Source organism: Raphanus sativus, chromosome 6, assembly GCF_000801105.2.
Source record: "Raphanus sativus cultivar WK10039 chromosome 6, ASM80110v3, whole genome shotgun sequence".
Taxonomy (NCBI): Eukaryota; Viridiplantae; Streptophyta; class Magnoliopsida; order Brassicales; family Brassicaceae; genus Raphanus; species Raphanus sativus.
In genome coordinates this window covers 1,957,925-1,981,455 of record NC_079516.1, presented here as the reverse complement: position 1 = coordinate 1,981,455, position 23,531 = coordinate 1,957,925, and the positions used below count along the sequence as shown (strand labels likewise).

Genomic DNA, 23,531 nt, shown 5'->3' with positions numbered 1-23,531 from the left:
ACCGGCACAATCCCGAGCACCACCGACATCTGCAATTATCCAAAATAAAAAAAAAACGAAATCACTCCCTCGTATCAACAAGTATTAGCTCAAAAAAAATTTGTAAAAAGCCATCAAATGAACTAAATGAAGCAAAGATCCAAATCCAAACGAAATTATATAAGACGTACTAGCCCAGGTGTAATAGGATTCGAAATCGACATCTCCTCCGATCAAGCGCGATTGATCAGACGGTGGATTCAGACTCCGTCAGTTTCCAAATTTGAACTTTGTTGGAGATGATTGGCCGTTCGTTCCCTGAACTAGATCTGGTGGTAGTAGATCTCGTGATCAAATCGGGAAGAGACACAGTGAACGAAGCTAAGGTCTGGATCAAGGAATGTAGATCGTCGAATGCTCTCACGCTCGGCCCCTTGTAACCCTCTGGTGAGAAGATTCACCGGGAACGAGTGAAGTGTGTTGTATTTTTGCGAGAGAGCTAACTTGATAGCAGTTGGTTAGTAATAGTATAGATACTATCGTACACACTAGAAATAGAGAAGGAAAATTACTGACCGACAAAATTTTAATTGAACAAGTTTAACCAAACAACTACAGTACATTCTATCCCGCCATTTGAAAGAACCGATATATCTTTTTCTTTTAATTTTTTTGAAATTTTAAATTTTATATTTAATTTTTTTTTGTAATCATATTATGTTTAATATTAATTTAATTTGATAAAATAATCTCTTAAATATTTGAAATAATAATTGGACATAACATTTATCAATAGTTTATCTTTCAAATAAAATATATTTTTTTCTCAACAGAATAGATTTTTTTTTTTAACTAAATAGATTTAAAATAATGAAAACAACAGTTTGGGATTCTTATGCTCTCTTCTATCAATTCGGGGGCCATTATTTTTTTTTTTGCATAGATAGATACAAATGTGTATAGTTGTTAGTTAATAAGAGATTCTATACAAATAAAGAAAACGTGTTATACAGATTGGTGATGTAAGTGGAAGGACAAGATTATAAAAGAGATTTTGTTTTCACCATTGGTACATTTTGATTCCCTAAACATCTGTCAGTACATCTATAAGAAAGAGATACCTGTGGACGACATTTTTTAGTAGCAATTCTTATTTAAATATTTGTAAGTATTAACAATTCACTTGTTTGTTTGACATTGTGTGACATGTAAAGTTTGAAACCTTATCTCATTGTACGCAGTATATTAAATTATGACGGGATCTTGGGTTACGATGCTCAATGGTAAAAGAAGAGTGTGTATCGAATGTTTAAATTTTTTTTTTGTTCTTCATCTAGACCAACTTATAAGTCTAGTAATTATGAGGTTGATGTGAAATGAGGTGCGGTGTATTGAATATTGCTAGTCAACGACGCGTTTTTAGGCTTTGACAAGTCGGCAGATTACTGTGTTTAACAAAGAAACTGAAAAAAAGTTTGTTAACATTCAATTAACAAAATTGGAATTTTAATATACACCGACATTTATTGTAGCTTCGGAGATTTAGTTGATTTTAAGATATAGTGTGTTGTATACTTTTGACTTTTAAGAATTCATCATATTCCATTATTATATCATATAAGATATTTGAACAAATCATCTCATTATATGTTTATCAAACCTTATTTTTATTGATTTTTCAAACCTGATTATCCAACAATATTTATACGTAATTAAAAGTTGAGACATTAATAAATATATAACGTGATAATTGCAAACAACTCAGAGCATGGTTAGAAGTTGAAGATGGCAGCACCACTTGAAGGCTTGGATGCAAAAAGGTAAAGCTCCATGTCTTCTTCCTTCACCACTCCTTTCTCTATCCTCTTTTTGTAGTACTTCTCCTGAAACATTCCATTTCTTTTTAACATTATCATCCTATCAAAACTAGTATCCTAAAACAAGTACGTTTTATTACCTTGACTGCAGCAATGAACTGAGAAACACCAGACTCCTTAACCAAGGATACAGTGCAGCCTCCCCATCCGGCTCCAGTTAGTCTTGCTCCTAGTGCTCCATTCTCCCTGCTTACTTGAACCAGTTCCTCTAACTCCGGGCAACTGCAAAAATCTCATCAAAATAATTAAATATCAATTTCACATGCATTACTTTCACAACTATTGTTCTTTAAAGTGTATGTACCTGCACTCGTATAGGACACTGCAGCTGTAATGGCTGTCATTCATGAGATCACCAAGTTTCTTTAACTTCTCTTCGTCACTGCACAGTTAAATGTCTCAATGTCTTAACTTAAAGGTAGGTTCCAACAAAAGATTTAAATGTTTCTGACCTTAAGTTTGAATAGACAGTATCCTTGAAACCATGAACTCTCCTAGCTTCAGAGTAAACGTGTGCAGCTCTCTATTTGATCATTGTGTAAGCAGAGGAGCCTTATTGCTAAGACTTTAACGGTAACAAAAAAAAACACAATATTCAACAGGTCTTGTAATAATATTTTTACCTGATGCAATTTGAAATGCGTTGCAGCATTAAGTACAGCTAAAGATGTTGGATCATTGTTCAAGATTAATGGTAACTTCTCCTCCACGATTTTCTCAATCTCCTCGGCGGTATACGGTTCTTCTTTCAGATATTCCTGCATCATATTTACATAAACAACAAAATGATTGTATGTTTTAGCAAAGAGAATGTTTGTATGAGTGTACCTTAACAGCTAGAACAGGATCAGAGGAGCCACGATCACCAGCAAATGAAACACATAGACCCTCCACGTCAGAGAGAGTCTTAACTTTTGATATGGCTTCTTTTGGTTCCATTCCAAGCTTAATCCCAAGTATGATCTAGAAAGGGAGAATCATGTGTGGTTTTAGCAAAACAATGTTAAGACATTTGCTTGCAGAAAAAGTTATGCTATTACTAACCGAAGCAAGACGACATTCAACGACCCTGTTGTTGTAATTCTTGGCAGCTGTGACTGCCTTTTGAGACTCTGCAAGAGAGTGTGCAATCACAAAGCTCCCTCCATCAGGGAGTTTCACATCGGTTGCACGGACTGGGTTGAAGTCAATAAGCTCAGCAAATCCAGTTTTAGCCATAATAGATATTGCCTGTTGAGATAATGTTTAATTAGGTGGCAGTGGTAAGTGAGAGATGGTGGATTATTTTGTAGAAAATTTCTGACCTGGTCCATCCCACCAGATTGTGTTCCAATGTGTCTTTCACATTCACATGTAAGTTGTGCAAGTTCTTTCTGAAAAAAAAAAGCAAATAACTTGGCCAATTCAATAATCAACAAGAGAGCTGTGAGGTTCATTTCATCAACGCAAGACTGAGTAGTAGTAAAATACCTTTTCAAAGTTCTCACCAAAGACAGACATAATAGCAATCATTGATGAGCAGACAAAGGCAGCAGAACTTGACAACCCAGAACCTAAAAATGAAAAAAAAAAGTAATAATAACTCCAGTTATTATATTAAAAAAAAAACTTCAGGCTAAAAATGTAAATATAGTGGGAAGTAGATAGGACCTGTAGGAACAATGCCATCAACAACCACATCAAGTCCAACTGGTGAATCAACATTCATTCCTTTTGACTTTGCATACTCATAAAACCCTTTGTACCTGTAAGAATCCAAAATATCATTTAGGTATCTCTTAGTTACAAGAGATGGGGAACAGAGGAGAACCCTTACGCGCAAATGAAGTAATGACCCCATTTGTGATTCTTCAAGTCAATTTCCTGTCAAAATTTGACATAGATGATAAGGCAGTAGTACTATATCATTCCCAAAGCTCTTCTCTTTTGTGTGACAAACATAACAGCAGATTAGACTTTTTTCAAGCCCATGTTCAACTCTTCTTAGGTAGTACGATATCGTCCACTTTGGGAACATGCATTGAATTTGGTTCCAAAAGGCCTTACTACTAATCGTATAATTAGAGTTGAACATCTTTTTATATACATATATGTGATTTTGATTGTATTCACACAACACAACTGAATAAAGGGATGATAACAAGGACAAGATAATAAACCTGGTGAGGATCAGCAGGATAAGTACACATGGTATACTTATCATTAACGTTTGCAATCCGAAGCTGGTTCTGACCCTCACGTTTTCGAATAGCAATAATGGTGTCCTGACGAATAGCCATTGGAAGCACTGAGTATCCCTCATAGTCAATGTGCTCTCCAATCAGATTAACTCTTCCTAAACTCAAAAACCATACACAAGAACCCTCTCTTTTCAGAAACCGAACCCGATCCAAAAGGTTAACGACATCTAGAGATGATTTGATCTCCGTCTTATAAGCCATGCAACGAACAGAAAGACCGAACAAGAAATCAACAGAACCAACAAAAAATCGTTATTACCGGGAGAACGAGCGAAGAGTTGGGGAGAAGCATCGAAGACTTGGTTGAATTTGGATTTTAAAACGTCGAACCGTGCCGTGGCTTCTTCGAGCTGAGATCCCTGGCCGTAGACAGGTTCAAGGGATGAGAAGATCGGGACAGAAACTTCTTCTTGTTTCGCCATGTCTTGTAGTCTCTGTTAACACTTGTCACGAAACGTCTTCTTAAATTCCTTTGCGCTGTTAATGTTCGATATATATATCCACCGATGTAGTTTATTAGTTAGATCCGTTACGGCAGATCGCTTACGTTTATCGAATATCTTTTTTGTTTTTGGTTACAACAAAAGAAAGATAATATTCGTGAATATTCACGTATCTTACTTATCCAAAACTATGGATAATAACACTAGTTCTGTCTTTTTTAACAACCTGTCATTTTTCTTGTTTATACGAGATAATACACAATATATGACCTTATTCAATTATGGAAATGTTATACAATTTTTGTCATTTTATTTTATGATCTACGTATAAGTTGACTCTGAATAATCTGACAAGAGTATATGTTATAGAAAAACTAAACCATGATTAGAAAGTTTTATTTGAAACAATCTAAACTGTATTTGTAACAATCTTAAACTTAAAAAAAAAGCTAATTTAAAGGTTTTACACGGTGGAATACAGGCGCATTGACGTATTTATCCTATAAATAGAAGATCATTTTAAAAAAAAACTAGATCATTTTTTTGATAAAGGGTTATAAATAAATAAATAAATAAATAAATAAATAAATAAATAAAAAGATCATGAACAGCAATTTCGATCATGGTTGTATTATCTAAACATTTAAAATTTGAAATATACTCAGCTTTATGGTTTCAGGTCAAGGTCCCGATGATTAATCTAAATTTGCATTTACTTTATAGAAAAAAAAATTACAGGTCAATAAAACCATATACAACTTGATTGGCCTTGAATATCTGAAAATAGATTTTTACGTGTAAAAGAGATAAAGTAAATGCAAATTTACTTTATCTACTTATAAGTTGACTCTGAATAATCTGACAAGAGAATTCAAACCTCACTGGAAACCCTAAACATATATTTATTCACATATATTTGATGGTCTTGGCCTCTCCCAACAGAAGCCGGTTTCAAGGAGATCTTGAAATGCATGGCTTCTTCTTCACAAGTTTGTTCAACCTCATGCTCATTTGTAAATCATTGCATAAATCTCTGCCACGACCCTCAATTTCTCAAGCGCGTTTGCTTGGACGACAAGGATGATGGTAGAGTCTGGAGGTTCCTCTCAAGAGATGCCGGGATAGAACCGTCGCGGATGCACTGACTCGTGAAGGAATTGCGAATTACTTTGACCAATATGGTTTTGACGACACAGCGATCGAATGATGTCTATCTAAAGCAGCATCCGAATGATACGAACTCTTGACATATTCTCTATATATATGAAGTTATTGTCTTTTGTTATGCCCAAGAGAGTCTCAAGATCATTGAAGTCTTCCTTTCCTATCGTTAAGTATTCGACAAGATTATGTCACGTTACGCACTTACGCTTTGTGTCTTCTTCTCGCCTGGTCCGAAAGGAAATAATATAGATCAACAACAGACCAATCCAATTTTGTTTGTATTTACTTTGTTATTTTTAAAATATCAAAATCAGAGATTTTCGAGGTTCTATGCAAACTCCAAATAAAAAGAGTATATATTTGGTGTGTTAGGAAATCAAAAAAAAATTATAGACTAACGGTATATATATCTTTTTGAACCCCTACAAGAAAAACTTACATGACAACAAATCTTTAACACATGAGTTGTAGAACACTTACGCGCAACTTTTAATTCTCTAATCGAAACACGTATTCCAACAAAGCCATGCATGTTTGCATTATCTAAAGCTGGAGGAGGTTATTCACCTAGCTTTGAAATAACATATGAAAACAACATTCATGCAATAGGATAATAATAAGAGGAAGCTAAAAAGGAAAGAAAAGGACAAGGCATGGTCACTCACATGTGCTTCTTCATATACTTTTCAAGTCACTTTCTACATATTTTTTTAAAAAATATACTTTTGCTTTTGCCATTTCCTTCTTCTTGTCGCTTAGTCATACTTTACTGTTCTTTCTATGTATTGTAATATACAAAAAAAAAACAGATTCTATTACTCTATTAAGTTGCTAAAGATTCATATATAGCACCAAAAATCGCAATTTATTTAACCCACTGAGATTTTGAAAGGGAAACGTCGAAACGATATGTGCGTAAGTCAATGAGTGTTGTAAAATTGGCTACATCTCAATTATGAACTAGCTAACGCTTTATGTTATAAGGTATCATGGGTGGTTAACCATTAATTTAATACAGGTTTTCTAAATAAACACGACTGGAATGAGTAGTCTATGAATCTGTGGTACCATTTAATACAGGTTTTCTAAATAAACACGACTTGAGTCGGTGAGTAGTCTATTAATCTGTGGTAACATCATCATGTAGACGATAAAAGAGGATAAAACGAACAAACAAACTTTGTAGTGCATACATAGGATAGGTACAAGAGAGGGAGGGGGGGACAATAAAGTTGACTAGATGATTGAGTGACAGATCTCTCTCATCGATGCATTCAACACATCAAATCATTCTCTAATGCATTCATTCGCATGCTATCATATAAATCAAAATCAGTGGTTAACACATTAATAAATCAAAATCAGTGGTTAACACATTAATGTATAAAAGTCTTAACTATTATTTTTGCTAAAATCCAAGTCCTACCTGTTGATAATCACAAATCTAAACAAAATTCCATTTCACGTATGTACAAATCTCTCTCATGTTAAATTTCACGTATGTAGTACATAAGATGATATAGTACAATCTCATGTTGGAGGAATTAAAGTCCACTAAAAGTAATCAGTGTTCTAAAAACCGTGCAGTGCCTAAATGGCTGCTTAATCGTTAAATTAGATCTAAACAAAACCATTTTTAAAAAGTCAGTTTAAGTGTTCCAAGAAGCTTAAACAATAATTATTTATAAAGCGTCTAACCACTATCTAAAGATTTCTTAAACATTGAGTCTAATCCAATGGTATCACATCTTATATGAGCTTAGGTAATATAAAGACCCACTTCCACCCAACTGCAATAACTTTTTTTTCTCTCGAAGACCAGCTAGATATCAATTAATTAAAGGAACCAATACTAATCAATCCCCTACGATTTGAATCTTAATAGCAAAGATTTATCAATAATCATCCACATCAGCTTAGTACTCTAGTTTGCTGGATTTGAGTAATGTTAATGGGACTTGGTTCAAAAGTTACTTTGTAGCGAAGAATCAAAGAGTACTTGCACAGATTAAACGTATTAATGTTTATAGAATATATATATTATTATATTAATATGAAAGTGTTTTGGTGTACACAGAGAGATGGCAGAATCGAAATGACGATTTTAACCTCATCAAATGGGCCTAGTAGGAGCTGAGTTTGACCCGGAGAGAAGCTCCGCTAGAGACTTCATGGCTCTGACTTGCATCTCCAAAGCCTGGATGTAATCCGTCGCTTCTTCCAGAATAACCGGTACCGATTCTTTCCTGCAACCCGGAACTAACCGGCCGAGTACACGTACTTTCCGGTTAACCGTCGGTATACTCTTCTTATTCAGTTTCACAACCGTCACTCTCCGTTTCTTCCATGATCTCCTCCCGCCGCCGCCGCTGCTGCTGATACTTCCCGTCGTCGTGATCACGGCCGGGATCGCCGCCGCCGGTCTCGGCTGTTTCTGTTTCCGGAATTTGAGCTTGATCCGATTCGCCAGGATCGCTCTGCTCCAGAGCGTCCTCCCGCGAGCGGAGACGGCGAGGGCGCGATCGGCGGCTTCTCGGACGGCTTTCCCGCGTTTTGGAGATGGTGTCGCTGCGGCGGAGGAGGAGGAGGAGGAGCCGAGGCGGACCTGCTGCAGCGCCTGGATCAGCTTGGCGGAGTAGTTTCGCTGCTGCTTCTCCGATCTCCATCGCGCGTGGTGGCTATCGCCGTCGTCTCCGGTGGTTACGGATGCGGAGGAGGAAGCAGAGAGTCTCTTCTTCCTTCGAAGGAGATCGGTGGAGCTTGGGTGTGGATGCGAAGGCGGTTCAGTATCTGAGATCAGAGACGCCATAACCAAAGAACTGATTCTGATTTAATTATTTTTCTAAGCGTATTTATTAAAATAAAAATGGATAAATCTGAGTTTCTGTGAAGTTGAGCGGAAGAGAATTATGAGTGGAGAGAATATTGGAAGGGAAAGGGAAGGAGAGAAGACAGATATATAAAGAAGTGATGCATTATTAAACGTCGTCGTTTTTGCTGTGTGATATTCCTTTTTTCTTTTGTTCATTTATTAAACAAAGGCTAATATACTCTTATGAAAATGATGGATTATAATACTATATAAATTAGTGGCTCTAGTTCATATATGTGGTTCCGTGATTATGAGGGACATCAGTGTGACTTGAAGCAATGTTTATGTTATTGTTAAAAACGTTTATCCTCATGTATTACTATTATCATGATTGTTAGAAAGAAAGTAGTAATATGCAAAGTTTAATCCAATCATGAGTTTTTTTTCTTTTTCAAACATCATATCCATAGTCTAACGACAGACAGCAACATTTTCAATGTTTTGACAAAATACTGTTGCGACAGAAAGAGGTGGTAAATATGCTTACGACACAAGATACTATATGCACTTCACGAAATAAAAGAGGTTAAATTTAATGCAGATATATAAATGCTACAAATATACTAGTGTGGGTAGGGCATCCCATAATGATTGTTTGTTTACCATTATACTTTGGATTCAATCCATCCTAATCTGGAATAGTTTCTTGCGATAAAAGTTAAATGAGCTTATTTCACATACAAAGATGTTTAAGAAGGAAGATAACCCTTTTGGTAATTTAAGAGGAAGCCCATTATATATGCGTCATAAAGCCATAAAGGTCGATTCTTTGGTGTACTGGAGGAGGAAGGTAGAGATTCAAATGGCATGACAACGTGTAATACAACTATTGGAGAAATCTATTTGTGACTTTCAGTGGTCGTTTAATGGACTGACAAGGCCAAAAGAGAGGGGGCCAATGACTCAGACTTTGGATTTTGTATTCAGTGCAATGATGCGTAAATGTTAAAAGTTTTACTTAAATACTAACTTTATACCTAAAGTAAAATACCAAAATAAAATGCATGTGCCTTGTAGGGTTAGTGGAATTGCCTCTCTTTAAGGCTTTTTCTTTCTTTTGTTTTTCCAAAATCAACTCGTTCATTTTATGTTGAGTGGCATTTGGTCGACATATCTTGCAGAAAAGGGAGCCGTTGAACTCCATTTGTAATGCGATAACAATCTTTCAAAGTACAATTGATAAAACTAGGTTTAAGAAGAAGAAAAACCTAATTAGTTTATCTTTTAGACATAAAGAGTACAACCATGTCATAAACTACTGAGATTTTTGTTAGTTTAGAATGTGAGGTTGGATAAGATGTTGAAAATGGAATTCATACTTTATTAGGTCTTAAGGGTTAATTTCTGTACAAGTTATGTAGCATATTCTCTGTACCTTAGAAAGTTATAAGTTACAATGATTGCACATGACAAATTACTCCAGTTATCCACTAAAGGGCCACTTGCTTTAATATAAACTTATCTATTTCGAATTTTAGAATATCTTTTCGTTTTAAGATACTTTAATTCCCTCAATACTTCAGAATCCAGCCGAATTTAAACACACCTGATCTATTTCATCGGCTCACGACCAGTCTTGTTTATGAATTTAGTAAAAACAAGCACTATTATTTTTAGCAGTTCGTAAATAATTCTCATGAGCTCTATTTCATTGTCATGGCAATATTCTAATCAAACGACATTGAACGGATTAAGAGGCTAACCATTAAACGTGGCTCTTATCCCTATGTAGAAAAAGTACATTTTGAAAAAGGAACAACCCTATGAGTCTATCTATGGTTCTATGCATCATATACTCCTATGAGTCTATCTATGGTTCTATGCATCATATATAGGATGTAATGTAAGTTGGATAATTGATGAGATCACGGATAATTTCCGATAGTAAATCAGTAATTATATGTTTTTGGTAATTTTAATATCAACTAAACAATTCATTAGAGAAATTTACGAAAATACTATGCTTAACTTCTAGATAAGTAGTTGAGTTTTTGGTCCCTTGTTTCTCAGTGTGATAGTAGCCAAGTCCTGTTCAGAGATCACAAATATAATTATTGTTAGATTAGACTATAAGCATTTTGAAGCCCAACTCTTAATTTGTTATCATTGGTATAACCAAACAACGCTGAGCAAACGTGACAGGTACATGAGAATCAATGACAAAGTCATTATTGTGAATTGGGAAGCTGATTTTTCAAAACCACAAGGCTTAATACGGGTTTTGACTAATACATGTGAAAAACAAATATATTTACCAATGGGAACTCGAATGTCAAAACAAGACTAAGTTTCTCTCCCCCCCAAAGAATATTCAGACGAATGAACTATACAAATGCTACGAAAAACAAGGGGAAAAATGACACTAACCCTTGGTTAATTATAATGACAAAAAATGGTCATTCATGATCTAATCAATGTCAAGCACAAGGATAAGACCGGTGTTAATTGACAAAAGAGAAAGGTAATGCATCTCCAATAATTGGTGTGCCCACTAATTCAAATCACTAAGCCTGGATTTTCCTTTAATTACACAGAAACTTTACTTCAAAAGTAAACTAACAGGAGCTCCTTTTCTTTAACACATGTCACATTTTAGTTTTTGTTTTCCTGGTGTTTAGTGGCCTACTACTATAGTCTCCAGTAGAAAAACCCAGCACAGTCTGGATTATTCTGTCATTCACTTTTTTCTAAATACATTAATAGTTTCAAATGTTAATACATTGTATCATCGTCCATAACGAGAAGGAACCTACCCTAATACCACTAAGAGCTAATCCTAAACATTTATGAAAATATATCAAATCAAGTAATTACCTAAAATGCTTCACAGGCTGGACTTTGCATTGAATTTGTCTGGCCTAATATACTTAAAAAAGTAAGGAACAACTTGCATAATAATGGACACAAAATCCAGCACATGTCTTGGTAAGATCTAAAACCTATAAATTTGAGAAGCAACAGAAAACAAGGCATGCCAAGTATATGAAACAGAGGTCAGGATGGAACGCCTCAAAGTAGATTAGGACCAAGAGACATAAATGCTACAGAAGCCTATGTATGGGATCTGTGATGCAGAGAAGACTATGCTTTTAGCTAACACGGGTCACCATGATTACAAGATCAAATGTCATATCACTTGTGCCAAGAGACATAAATGCCACAGAAGCCTAAGTATTGGATCTGTGATGCAGAGAAGTATATGCTTTTAGCTAACACGAGTCACCATGATTACAAGATCAAATGTCATATCACTTGTGCCAATAAAGTGTAACGGATCATCGTTGGTTAGGAATGAGACTAACCAGCAGCTTACAAGGCCCACTTGCAGACTCACTACCGTCACCCTACTACTAATGGATCGTTTAAGACCACTTGGTTTGGGCTTAGCATGTGCTTAAGTTTAAAAATTCCTATCATAAGGCCTAGGAAGTTTGAATTTCACCAAATAAGACTACTCCACTGAGATATATGCACTACTCTTCTGCTAGAGAAATGTATGGTTCATTAAATTCAAAGAGATCTGTATACTCTAGAAATAAAAAAAAAAAAAATTAGAACTGTTCGAAATATGTTAATAGTGATGAAGCTCTAGAGATACTACTAGCCAACTCAAGATAAATCATAAACAGACAGCATAGATTATGAAAGCAAGTCAGTATGCAACCTCAATTCTATGCAACAACATTGGTACTGGTGTTATTATCATGCTATGAAAAGGAAACAATCATCAACTTAATAAAGGTATCAAATCTAAAGTGAGTCACCTTACATCCATGTGAAGTGGTTTGAATTGAATCCTTCAAGTTGGAAGTGGTCCATAGTAAGCAATCTTCTCCCCTGACCTGACGGAGACCACAATCGCAGCTAAGACAGCCCAAAGGATACAAATCAACAGCACAATGCGGTGGGATTTGCGAGTAAGAACTCCATCGATCCATTTGCTCTCTTCAGATTTCTCAACTGAACAGATGAACTTCTTCAGGTCACTGATCTCCGCGCGCAAGGACTCCACAGAAGCAGGCAAGTCGACGATCGACTGAATCCGATCAGCGTCGATGTGAAAATCCTTATCAGTAACCGTCGAAACTGGAGACTCATCAGCCGGAAGAGAAATCTCTGGCGTTGATAATAACAGGTCTACGCTCGATCCTTGCACAAAACTCTGAGATAAATAAACGTAAATCCAGATCAACATACAGTAACTGACACACGGTATCGCTTCTCGAATTGTTCTTATCCGTTACTAAGCACACATCAAATCGATTCAATCGCAAACAGTTAATATCTAATCTGAACGGATCATAGAATCTGTAAAAGCAACAGAGCAGAAAACTTCGCGACGGAAACGAAACCTAGCTAAAACGCTAGAGGAACCGTACCTCGGCTTCGGAATCGGAGATCGCGCCGGAAATCTGAGAGATCGGAGTGAATTCCACCGGCGGATCCTTCGTGCTTTCCACTGATACGTCGGAGAAGGTCGCGCTCTGTCTCTTCTCCGTAACCTTTCAGTCACAGAGAAAGGAAATTACGGCGGAGGAAGAAGAAGAAACAAAATGGAGATTGAAGGATTGATTAAGTTAAAAATTACCTTGCGATTCTTCATCTCAGGATCCTTGATGAGTCTCTTCGTTGCAGGATCAGATGAGCGCGCAGAGTTTTTCCTGGGAATTTGAATTTCCTTCATCTCTCTCTCCAGAGCGGTTTTCAAATTTGGAGTTTAATTTTCGCAACTGTGAAACATTTTGAGCGGAAGATATTTGTAGTAAGTAGTACGCTAGTTTAATGGGCTTAATGGCCCACAAATATTTAATTAAGGCCCATGCTAAGAAGATCGACCTTTAAACCGACGGTTTAGTAGTTGAATTGAAGTACGGTTCGGTCTTGTTATCGTTTAGCCTTTAGGGTTTCTAACACTGAAGCTCGGAACACTATCGAACCTCTATAGCCGGAGTCTTGATTCACCGAAACTCAGAGAGAGAGAGAGAGAGAGAGAGAGAGCGAGAGAAGAGAAGAGGTAGAAGCAATGGAGGGAGGAGAAGAAGCTGGAGCGGAGATAATGGTTGATTCAAAGGACTTACAGCAGCAAAGCAAAGCTTTAGACAAGCTTACCGATCGCGTCGAGGATCGCCAGCTCGATTCTAATCGTGTTCAATCGGTATGTTGCTCTTTCGTTCATCTACATAGAAATGATGAATATTATCCCCTGATTAGTCTTCAAATTTTGAGCTCAGTTAGTAAAAATTTGATTGGGCTTACAAGGTTGATGTACGTGTTACAGGCTATGGCTTCGATTGGTGCTTCTAGGGAGGCTGATCTGAATGCTAAGAGATTGAGGTAAATACTATAAGATTTAGACTGTATATACCAAATGTCTTATGCAATTTGCTCTCGGGCTGGGTACACGTGTGACCAGTAGAATGAACCTTTTTGATTATTCACATGATTCAAATCTAAATATAGTATTGGCGCCAGATGTTAATAGTATAACTTACGGGAACTTTATATGCAGGGAGAAGGAACTGGCTTCTGTTAAGATCAATGCTGCAGATGTTGAGCTCATTGTAAACGAACTCGAGGTTAGCTTCTTCCTTTTTTTCCATCACTAGCTGAAACAATTCTTTATCTGGTGGCTGTGTCCTAAAAGTTTGAAGTTTTGTCAAACATTGTAACGAGCAGCTGGAGAAGAATGTGGTGGAGAGAACACTAAGGGAGCACAAAGGCGATGCAGTTGCTGCAACTAGGGAATTGCTTTCCCGATATCCTCTTTGATCGATTCAGTACCTGCTTTACTTCTTGCAGTTTCTTTTGTGTGTGAGAGTAAGGTGTCCGATCTCATGTTTGAAGTTTCAGTGTTAAACTTATGAGATATTATTGCAACAGTGGCACATGCTAAAGCAAAACAAAAATATCAAGTTTTAACATGAATCCGATGTATCTGATAATTGCTAGAAAAATCCTCTTAACACCAGAAGTAAAAAAAAAATTCCCCAATGATGTCGCAAGATTCACTCACGATTCATCTGTACAAACCATCAAGTGGTTTTACCATGCTTGATCGCATCAAATATATATAATAATAACAATATGCAAGTATACACTCTTGCACACACTCAACGAGTGCATATTCAAGCAAAGTGACATTTTTGCAATAAATCCCTTTCACGTACTTCCTTCTAGCCTCCCCACCAAAGAAAAGTAGCAAAAACCAATCACCACAATTACACTAACCAACCCTGAGCCATACGTTTTGTTTTTGGCCATTTGTGTAATGACCTAAACACATCACTTCTTCCTGCCTTTTGAACCAGTCCCACAATTCCAGTGGTTGCCCTCAGCTCACTAGACCGGTCTCCTCCACGTTGTAACTAAACCCACCCATTTTTAACTGCTCAAAAAACAGATCAAATTCTCTACCTTCGTTTGTTTTCATGAACAACTTTCAGTCTTAAAGCGGCGCTTTGAGGAACAAAAGAGTCCACTTTTGTTCACTTTAGTTGTCCTTGAGGGGGGAGTTATCACGTAAGGCAGCACGAGTAGCTTGGAGCTGTATTGTAGACTTTCTTTGCATCTCTCTTAGCTTATCCATCAGTTCTTGGAACGTGGGTCTCAGCGTAGTATCGCTACAGTGTTTGACAAACCAAAATAGAAACATAATATTATTGTCAACATGAGCTGTGAATAATGTCGAACATCAACCACCAAAGGAGAAAATTCCTCTAGCAAGGATAATGTGTATGTGAAATGTACCTGTGCCAACAGCTCTCCATTAATGCGATCCATAAGGGATCAATGTCCTTTGGAATTTCCAGCCTCTGGTTCATGAACCCAACAGCTCCGATCACCTGCACATTTTTCAAATAAGAATTTCTTCTCATTAGGCCCGTGTATGTGTACGGAAGTGCAGCAATGGGAACATGAAATCAAATTAGCAGAGATGTTTCCAATAGATCCCTATAGAATGGCTAAATGTATGCAATACCACATTTTACGCGCACGTTTACACATTACACCAAGTATAATGGTTTTTATGGTTCTTATAGAGTTGACGTGAATTATTAAACAACTTAGTCTATAGATAAATTTTGTTTATTATTGGCTTAATTGATAGAGCAGAAAATGTAGCCTATAAATAAAATTTTCTCAAGTTTGAGAATTTTAGGATCAGTTGGTATCCAGAGACGCTTTCTTTTCGTACTTCTATCTATAAAAGAAATGATACCTGCATAGCGTTGAGAGTTTCCCATGGGATCTTCTCGGTGGCAAGCTCCCAGAGTACTACTCCAAAGCTGTAAATATCAGACCTGTATCAATGATTTAAGAATAGCTAGTTAGCATTGAAGGCTAGAAGAACAAGTAATCAAAGAGAACTTAACCAAACAGAACACAAGAATATACTTCTCATCAGCAGACTCGTTTCGAAGAACTTCTGGTGCCATCCATTGAGGCTGCAGAACAGGTAAAACAGCAATCAAAGATTATTGTCAGATGTTGGCTTGTAAGTTAGAATTCAAATCGAACAATAGACTAGGGTTGAGTACCGTTCCCTTCCCGGACTTGGTGGTTAGGTATGTCTCATGCTTGATACGCGAAAGACCAAAGTCAGCTACCTGTTAAAGATGGCATTGTAAGTTGAAGATGTTTCTAGTTCCTTTACCAGTTCAGTCACACAAAATAATAAGTGTTTGTTTTATGCTCCGTTTTAGAAAGCGATACACAATTATTATGAAGATGGAAAGTTATTGTCAATTTGGATTATGGGAAAACAAATGTATCTCAAGATGCATATCTTACTTTAACGGTCCAGTTCTTGTCTACCAGCAGATTTGACGACTTCAGATCACGATGGACGATGGGTGGACTACAATGGTGAAGATAATTCATACCGCGAGCCTGTGTGAAGAGTCATATAATGATGAATGAGATGTACGGTGACTTGAGTCAAATAGAGTGGCAAAGAAAGACACAAGACAAATAGAAACAACTAATCAAACAGAGCATCCTTAGAAAATTGTCTACGTCCAATCGTCAAATGATCATCGAAATGGATAATGTCAACTGAGTGTAACTAATACTCACAATGTCCAAAGCCATATGGATACGCCGCCTCCAATCCAGTTTTGACGCATTCCTCTGTAGTAGGCGAAAGAGACTTCCACTGCAAATAGTTATTTGAATCATTAGGAGGATGGTTCAGAGCCATGCTTGCAGGCTGAAAAGCCCAAAGAAGTGAGATTAATACTAAAAGGGATGAGAACAGACCGTGGAAGGAACTCGGACACTATACACAGGCGTGGAGGCGAGGTAACAGCTCCCATAAAGAGCAGGACGTTAGGATGTCTAAGTCTTTTCATCAAAAGTACCTTCAGAATAAAACAAAACCAACATAAATAATTAAGGATTTGGATTGCGCTGTTTTCAGACATGATTTATTATTTGGTTCCGTGCAGTTTGAAAGTGAGCATTCTATGGTACAGAAAACTGGTGTAGTTGAAGAATCAATCTAAGTAGAGTGATATGAAAGACAGAGGTTAGATGTTGCTTCTACTAATAACAAATAAAATGTCAAATGTCTTTTGTCAAAACTACATTCAGAGCAATCATTATTGGCAACGGACTAAAAACAATACCTCTTGTCTAAAAGATTGTATAACGTCTTCCGAGTATTCTTGCTTGGAAAACACTTTAACAGCTACATCCTGCGGTAACATACCAGCTCTCGATAAGACAAATCTTTAAACTTGCAAATTTTTAAGCTATCAGGGAAGCTTTTATAAATATACGAAAAATGCATATTATACAATATAACGACTAGCCAAAAACTTACAGATCCAAACCAGAGACCGTGGTAGACGGTTCCACATGAACCTGTAAAATGGAAAAAAATGCATGTTAGCATAACGGAGGCAGAATACCACATAAAATGTAAGAATGATGTGTCTGGCAAACGAAATAATGTGTTTAAGATAATAGGTCACCTTGTCCAATTTGTTCTCCAATTGTCAAATCATCCCATAAAATTTCATATTCCAGGCCATCACTATCAGTATCATCAATCTTGTTCATCACACTGCTGCTGGTACTTCCGCAGCTACTAGCGCTGCTTGTGCTGGTTGCATTTAAAGAGGATGACCACAAACTACCTCCCTCAACATTCGTAGGCTTATTACGTTCTAAGGCAATAGAAGAGGGATTACTCTGCTGAATCTTATCTTTCCCTTGACCATTCTGTACCCAAGGCCATACAGAATGACTTGGCTTTCCTTTTGAACCTTGCTCATTCCCTTTCCACGGCCATGATAAACCTTTCTTCACCATCCATTCTTCAGCTTTTGAGGAGAGAACCTTATGGATCGCAGGCTTTTCATCGCTCTCATCACTGGAATCTTTAAACGGTTTCGAATGAAACTTTTCTTCACTACATGTGAATACACCAAACGGAGACTGCACAAAATCCCCTCTTGGTGTGCTGGCACCACTTGATGCTGCATCGTCCCTGTGGTCAGATGCTGAATGATGACTATCCCCACTGCCACCCTCAGAGAGTGTAGCACTACTCTCACCTGCTCGCATTTTCGACCTTACCTTGTTGCTCACCTTGGTCGCCTGCAATTTCAACACTAGTCAAAATACAGAACAGCAAAAAAAAAAGGTACGAATAATATAAAACCAACAATTAAACTAACCAGATTTGATATCTTCGACGCTATAGCACTTTGTATAGGCTGTTCAGAGTCAAGGCCAAGTTTCGATATAACAGCTTCTTTAGAGTCCAAACCAAGCTTCGACGCAAAACTATTCCTGGCAGGCGCAAAGCTCGTTTCACCTTCACCTTCTTCTCCCGCCTTTAACTTAGCCAAAGAGATCCTCGGGTTCAGATACGGCGCCGTGTTACTCGTGATGCAAATGATCCCTATCAGAGTCCCGTCATCGTCATAAAACGGGGAACAAGTAGTGACAGCTGAAAACCTCTCCCCTGATTTACTCTTGACAGGAAACTCCCCCGTCCAGCTCTCCCCACGGACGCAACGCCTAGCGATGTTCATAGCGAATGCAGCGTCACGATCGTCCGCGATAACGTTAATTGGATTCTCTCCGAGTGCTTCCGCTGCAGTGTAGCCATAAAGCTTCTCCGCCATAGCATTCCTGAAACAAATATAACAGATTACAAAATGAACAATGCAGATACCGTCAATTCATGTTTGTTAGAGAGGAATCGAAGAAGAGGAGATGAGATGAAAAAAAATGGTTCAGTTATTCTGTTACAGAGAGCAGTTACTCTGTTTATATATATGCGGAGGAACCGGTTTAATTACATGGAACTATACAATCCGGACTGGTTTACTCTGATACTATACCAAACCAATCCTCCAGCGATTCACAAGATCTAACTACTACTCACCAGAAGATGATTCGCATGTTTAGATCGAAAGCGTGAACAGCTTGCGCCATCGACTGCAAAATATTCAAATACTGTTTATCGCTGAACTTCCCAGCCGACGGTCCTCCGCCGCCGCCGCCTACTCCGGCTCTCAGATTGATCGGACCTTGGACACGGCTGTCCTTACGCAACGGCGAGGCGTGGCGGAACGAGGCGGCGCCGCTCTTTCTCCAAGACGGAGCTCCGTCGACGTTTCTCCGCGGCGGACGATGCGGCGACACCGAATGCGATCGCTGACGAATCTCCGTCGAGACCTTGAGCCGCGACATCTCCTGCTTCAGATGCTCCTGGTTCTCCTCGAGCTCGAGTATCTTCTTGAGCAGCTGCTCCGCGGGTGGTGTCTCCATTGCGATTGAGTTGAATCGGGGGAAGAAGAAGCGGTTAAGGAATGGTTTGACTATCGATTGAGGATGTATTGACTCTCTCGCTCTCTCTCTCTCTCTCTCTCCTTCTCCTCTCTCTAAGCAGAAAGGTAGAGAAAGTTTTTCTCTCTCTAGAAGAGAAATGGAATTGAAGAAATGGTCAACAATAATGGAGGAAGCTTTCTTTCCTCCTCGCTTATCTTTGCTTCTCTTTTGATTCGCTTTTCTCCTTGTACACTTTTTTCAATTTATTTAATTTATTTGTTTTACTATTTTGTACTTATTCTTGATTCTATCTCCATTTTCCATTTTTGATAAAAAGTAGCATTCAATTATAAAAATTACCAAAATAGCACACATTTTATAAGAATACAATCAAAACATAAATCCTAATCAATAAAACCAAACCCAAATATAAAATCACAAAATGTGTTTTTATTTTTATTAATGTGAAATTTTGAATATTTGTGTGTGCTAATTTTATCATAAAACATGATTTAGTGCTATTAAAAAATACTTCTCTAATCTTGCCGTTGATTTATTTTTATTTGTATTTAATTTGAACATATTTTATATACTAGATTGCTTGTAACATTTTTTTAAAGGCTAATAAGTGTTCCAGAAAAGGAAATAATAAGCAACAAAGAAATTGACACAGGTTGATTTGTTCCCATCTTCTTGGGGTCTTATGTTTTTGTGATCAAGGTTGTGTCCTGTTTTGTAATTCTCCATTCATGTATCACAGTTATAATTAGGATTGGATTTTTTAACCTAGATCCGAAAAATTGAATAGGAAAAATACACGATCCGAAATCGAACCGAAAATTCATAAATATTTATTAAGTCTAAATTTTTTTATACCGAAAAAATTAGAACCGAAAAGAACTAACCCGAATAAACCGGACCCGAAAAACCTGATCCGAATAGATCTGACCCGAATAGATCTGACCCGATAAAAATTGATTCATAAAAACATGAATATCCAAAATTATGTTTTGTTGTGTTCTATTTTTTATATTTTATTTTATGATTTAGTTGTAATATTTTTAACAACCTTTGTTACTATTTTGTAACATTTTCAAGTAATACGAAATTTTAAGTGTAAAATTTATGTTTTATTTTAATTTTCTATAGTTTATTTAAATTATTTTGTGAAAATTTAGATATATATGATATATTTTAACTAAATTTGATGGAATTTGAGTATTTCTTGTCTTTTTAGGATCTTAAATATCCGAATCGAATATGGATCCGATACGGACCAAGAAAATTATAAATATTTTACAAGTATTTTAATTATAGATCCGAATCGACTCGGATTCGAGAAAAAACATCTAAATCCAGATCTAAAAATTTAGAAATACTTATTAGATCTAAATGTTTAGGATCCGAAGACCCAAATCCAAAAGGAACCAGCAGAATCCAAAGATCCGAAAGCTTAGGACTAGTTATTATTATGAGTTATGATTAAGAACAAATATATGTAAATTTGATGAAGTATTACGTCGTTAATGCTCATGTTTCATTTGATAAGCATTTTCTATGGTTAATGCTTCTATGAGGTAGCATGCACACTCATTTTCTTAATTATTGGATTTGCTTTTCCATATACAGTAAGAAATCTCTTGGATTTTAAAACTAGTTAATATTGACTGTATATATACATGATTAATGTGTTTTCTGTAAACTACAACATAATAATACTAGAGAAAGTTATAGTATAGTTACTAACTTACTATAGTATATAGTGTGTGTTGCAATAGTACAATTCTAGTTAAGATATGTATGGTCGTTTTGTTCTTATATGGTCGATACATTCTTATGAATACGAGTATATATACGTGTACAGAGTAGGTTTAAAGGCGCTTCTTATTTGATTTTGCAATAAGACGAAGTGTTTTTTGTTAACTAGGACCCACTAACATGTTAATTAACTCAATCTCTTTGATTAAGCACTAAAACACATGTTGTTATGTCACATATTTCTCTGTAGTTAAATTTAAATTTCTTATCACATCAATATCTTCTTTTCTTGTATATGTGACGTTGAAATCAGGATAGAGTTTTAGAGAGAATAAAGTGTCCAACAACAAGTGTAGTCAGTCCAAGTTTAAACTAATTAATACAAAAAACGTGACAAAACTACCTTTAAAAACGAAGATTAATTACGAGACATAATAATGAAAACAATGTGTTTTCGGTAAAACTATGATAATATATTTTACCAAAAAAACACAATGATAATATAACCAGTTGAATCATGATCAAGAAGCTTATCAGAATAAAAGGATTATTAATTTAATACAAAGGCTTGACTTAGAATTGGTGAACGTGGAGACACAGAGAGAAGAGAAAGAGGAGGTTGGCACTTGGCCGGTTCTAATTTATTGGTAGTCGACAATTTGATGGTTAGGCAGACAAGAACAAAAGTTGCGATCACTCAAAGAATCATCATAATACGTAAGAAAGATATATGGCGTGTATAAGACTTGTAAATTGTAGTCTACATGGCGCAGATGTTCTTCCACATTCTTCTTCTTTTAGTTTTCTATTTTACATGCATGTTTTTTCTTTTGAAAAATCTATTTTACATGTTACCTATAATAATCCGTACTCTTTTTTTTACCTTGCATGCATGAATGTAATTTATCAATACTGCAATATATACACCCGCGATGATGACTTAGGGATACAAATCTCGTGTTTGTGTTGATATTGATTAACTAACTATAAAATACAAACATATCTAAATCACTTTTCTCAAAGTTAACACTTTAAAGGCTCAAATTTAAAGTTATAACAAATAGATAAATAAAAATCATTAAAATACTATGTTTACAAAAAAAAAAAAATCATTAAAATATTAGAAGTTTAGAAGAAAAGTGAAAATGAAAAGCAAAATAAATTTGAAGTCGCCGCTTCAACTACATCTATATTATTAAAGTTGAAGTACAAATTGGAGATGTTTGGAAACAAGGATAGTGGAATAAATGAGATATGTTTGGCAACATAGATAGTAGAGATGTGTACTTTCTTTTATTTACACATTTAGCCATTGTATTTTCAATAAATTAATAATAAATGAGAATTGCTTAGAAACAAGAATAACACATTTAATACTTTTTTATTTAAATATTTAGCCATTGTTTTTATAAAAAAATTAAACAACTTTCTTTCTATATTTCTTTTTTTTACAATTCTATCACTATATTTACAATTCTTTTTATTTACAATTTTTTATGGTGAAAATAAAAACATAAACTGAAATATAAATAGTATATTATATAAAACAATTTTTAAAAACAGTATTATTACCTTATTTAGTTTAGTCAAATATAAAAATTTCAAGAGTTCAAGTTTCAAAAAAATATCATAAAATTAATAATAATTCATAGAAAACTAATGCAAAATATTGAAACTTTGAAACATGGATAGAAAGCTTATGTTATTAATAAAAATTGGAAATCCATTATATCAGTTTTAAAATATACAAAATGGACTAATCTAATTACCTAAAAACATTGTTTTTGTCTAAAATAATCATAATTTTTTTTTTTAATTTTATATACATATTTCAAATCAAAATAATAATTTAAAGTTGATTTATATCAAAAATTGATTTAAAATATGCACATATTCAAAATTTATTTTTACTAAAAATATATTCCAATAACCATTATTAAAAAAATGTTTTCAATATATATATATAAGAAAAATACAACAAAAGATTAATTTTATATACCAATTTAAATTGTGGTTTTTATATTTCACATTAAACTGTAAGAATATAATATATATGATTATTTATAAGATTGTACATATAAAATACTATTACTTATATGATTATTTATATGATGGACCATTTTTTTTTCTGACATCGAAGGGCTATTCTATTATTTATTTGATGAACCAATACAATTAATTATATGATGACATATATATGATACATAATAGTGACTAGGGCTGGGCGTTCAAGTATCCACTCTGGTTCGTTTAGGATATGTTTGAGTTTCGGGTTTCCAGGGTCAAAGATTTCATCCCCATTCATATATTTCTAAATTTCAGTTCGAATTATGACTAGGGTTGGACATTCATGTATCCATTCGGGTTCGTTTTAGATCTGCTTGGGTTTTGGGTTTCTGAGGTCAATGATTTC

At 35.7% G+C, this 23,531-nt stretch overlaps 6 protein-coding genes across 9 annotated transcripts in view; 1 reads left to right on the top strand and 5 right to left on the bottom strand.

The window, feature by feature from the left end:
* The window catches only part of LOC108812424 (protein REDUCED WALL ACETYLATION 2), a 3,952-nt gene extending 3,435 nt beyond the window's left edge, over window positions 1–517 (bottom strand). For both annotated transcript variants that reach the window (XM_018584679.2, XM_018584680.2), the window contains exons 1-2: window positions 171–517; window positions 1–29 (exon numbers count right to left, since the gene is read on the bottom strand). In XM_018584679.2, coding sequence (XP_018440181.1) covers window positions 1–29; window positions 171–203 — 62 coding nt within the window. In that variant the 5' untranslated portion in view covers window positions 204–517. The remainder of the gene's footprint in view (window positions 30–170) is intronic.
* Window positions 518–1,622: 1,105 nt separating this feature from the next.
* Window positions 1,623–4,655, bottom strand: LOC108809455 (galactokinase). Its single transcript, XM_018581595.2, has 13 exons — window positions 4,356–4,655; window positions 4,016–4,191; window positions 3,673–3,719; window positions 3,507–3,601; window positions 3,327–3,409; window positions 3,161–3,229; window positions 2,901–3,086; window positions 2,685–2,819; window positions 2,480–2,614; window positions 2,309–2,379; window positions 2,161–2,238; window positions 1,937–2,078; window positions 1,623–1,862 (listed from the first exon to the last, which is right to left on the bottom strand). The coding sequence occupies exons 1-13, from the start codon at window positions 4,516–4,518 to the stop codon at window positions 1,752–1,754; spliced, it is 1,491 nt and encodes a 496-aa protein (XP_018437097.1). The 5' UTR covers window positions 4,519–4,655; the 3' UTR covers window positions 1,623–1,751.
* A 3,069-nt stretch (window positions 4,656–7,724) lies between these two features.
* On the bottom strand, window positions 7,725–8,640 carry LOC108806906 (transcription factor bHLH148-like). The gene has a single exon (XM_018579118.2). The coding sequence runs from the start codon at window positions 8,510–8,512 to the stop codon at window positions 7,817–7,819; it is 696 nt and encodes a 231-aa protein (XP_018434620.1). The 5' UTR covers window positions 8,513–8,640; the 3' UTR covers window positions 7,725–7,816.
* A 1,810-nt stretch (window positions 8,641–10,450) lies between these two features.
* On the bottom strand, window positions 10,451–13,553 carry LOC108812421 (protein SINE3-like). 3 transcript variants are annotated; one of them, XM_018584674.2, is made up of 5 exons: window positions 13,412–13,553; window positions 13,164–13,305; window positions 12,955–13,077; window positions 12,340–12,737; window positions 10,451–10,603 (listed from the first exon to the last, which is right to left on the bottom strand). In XM_018584674.2, the coding sequence occupies exons 2-4, from the start codon at window positions 13,257–13,259 to the stop codon at window positions 12,375–12,377; spliced, it is 582 nt and encodes a 193-aa protein (XP_018440176.1). In that variant the 5' UTR covers window positions 13,260–13,305; window positions 13,412–13,553; the 3' UTR covers window positions 10,451–10,603; window positions 12,340–12,374. The 3 variants fall into 3 exon arrangements, with proteins under 3 accessions (XP_018440176.1, XP_018440177.1, XP_018440175.1); XM_018584675.2 differs by having other exon boundaries at window positions 12,345–12,737; XM_018584673.2 differs by lacking the exon at window positions 10,451–10,603 and having other exon boundaries at window positions 12,193–12,737.
* On the top strand, window positions 13,460–14,500 carry LOC108812422 (uncharacterized). The gene is made up of 4 exons (XM_018584677.2): window positions 13,460–13,730; window positions 13,854–13,909; window positions 14,085–14,151; window positions 14,252–14,500. The coding sequence occupies exons 1-4, from the start codon at window positions 13,599–13,601 to the stop codon at window positions 14,342–14,344; spliced, it is 348 nt and encodes a 115-aa protein (XP_018440179.1). The 5' UTR covers window positions 13,460–13,598; the 3' UTR covers window positions 14,345–14,500.
* Window positions 14,501–14,514: 14 nt separating this feature from the next.
* On the bottom strand, window positions 14,515–19,609 carry LOC108812418 (serine/threonine-protein kinase BCK1/SLK1/SSP31). Its single transcript, XM_056988484.1, has 13 exons — window positions 18,975–19,609; window positions 18,259–18,718; window positions 17,551–18,178; window positions 17,400–17,440; window positions 17,203–17,271; window positions 16,835–16,935; window positions 16,652–16,730; window positions 16,367–16,465; window positions 16,114–16,182; window positions 15,971–16,020; window positions 15,795–15,876; window positions 15,323–15,417; window positions 14,515–15,195 (listed from the first exon to the last, which is right to left on the bottom strand). The coding sequence occupies exons 1-13, from the start codon at window positions 19,358–19,360 to the stop codon at window positions 15,066–15,068; spliced, it is 2,289 nt and encodes a 762-aa protein (XP_056844464.1). The 5' UTR covers window positions 19,361–19,609; the 3' UTR covers window positions 14,515–15,065.
* Between the last annotated feature and the right edge of the window lie 3,922 nt (window positions 19,610–23,531).

What these genes read in the sequence shown, in the direction of transcription:
- LOC108809455 (XM_018581595.2), bottom strand. Translation starts at nt 4,518, where the DNA reads ATGGCGAAACAAGAAGAAGTTTCTGTCCCGATCTTCTCATCCCTTGAA. An exon ending in GGTCATTACTTCATTTGCGC is followed by an intron (nt 3,602 to 3,672) that starts GTAAGGGTTCTC and finishes GGATTCTTACAG; the next exon opens with GTACAAAGGGTTTTATGAGT. An exon ending in ATCCTGTTCTAGCTGTTAAG is followed by an intron (nt 2,615 to 2,684) that starts GTACACTCATAC and finishes AATATGATGCAG; the next exon opens with GAATATCTGAAAGAAGAACC.
- LOC108806906 (XM_018579118.2), bottom strand. Translation starts at nt 8,512, where the DNA reads ATGGCGTCTCTGATCTCAGATACTGAACCGCCTTCGCATCCACACCCA.
- LOC108812421 (XM_018584674.2), bottom strand. Translation starts at nt 13,259, where the DNA reads ATGAAGGAAATTCAAATTCCCAGGAAAAACTCTGCGCGCTCATCTGAT. An exon ending in CTGAGATGAAGAATCGCAAG is followed by an intron (nt 13,078 to 13,163) that starts GTAATTTTTAAC and finishes TGTGACTGAAAG; the next exon opens with GTTACGGAGAAGAGACAGAG. An exon ending in TCTCCGATTCCGAAGCCGAG is followed by an intron (nt 12,738 to 12,954) that starts GTACGGTTCCTC and finishes TATTTATCTCAG; the next exon opens with AGTTTTGTGCAAGGATCGAG.
- LOC108812422 (XM_018584677.2), top strand. Translation starts at nt 13,599, where the DNA reads ATGGAGGGAGGAGAAGAAGCTGGAGCGGAGATAATGGTTGATTCAAAG. An exon ending in CTGAATGCTAAGAGATTGAG is followed by an intron (nt 13,910 to 14,084) that starts GTAAATACTATA and finishes CTTTATATGCAG; the next exon opens with GGAGAAGGAACTGGCTTCTG. An exon ending in TCATTGTAAACGAACTCGAG is followed by an intron (nt 14,152 to 14,251) that starts GTTAGCTTCTTC and finishes TGTAACGAGCAG; the next exon opens with CTGGAGAAGAATGTGGTGGA.
- LOC108812418 (XM_056988484.1), bottom strand. Translation starts at nt 19,360, where the DNA reads ATGGAGACACCACCCGCGGAGCAGCTGCTCAAGAAGATACTCGAGCTC. An exon ending in AAACTCTCAACGCTATGCAG is followed by an intron (nt 15,418 to 15,794) that starts GTATCATTTCTT and finishes AAAAATGTGCAG; the next exon opens with GTGATCGGAGCTGTTGGGTT. An exon ending in ATGGAGAGCTGTTGGCACAG is followed by an intron (nt 15,196 to 15,322) that starts GTACATTTCACA and finishes CAAACACTGTAG; the next exon opens with CGATACTACGCTGAGACCCA.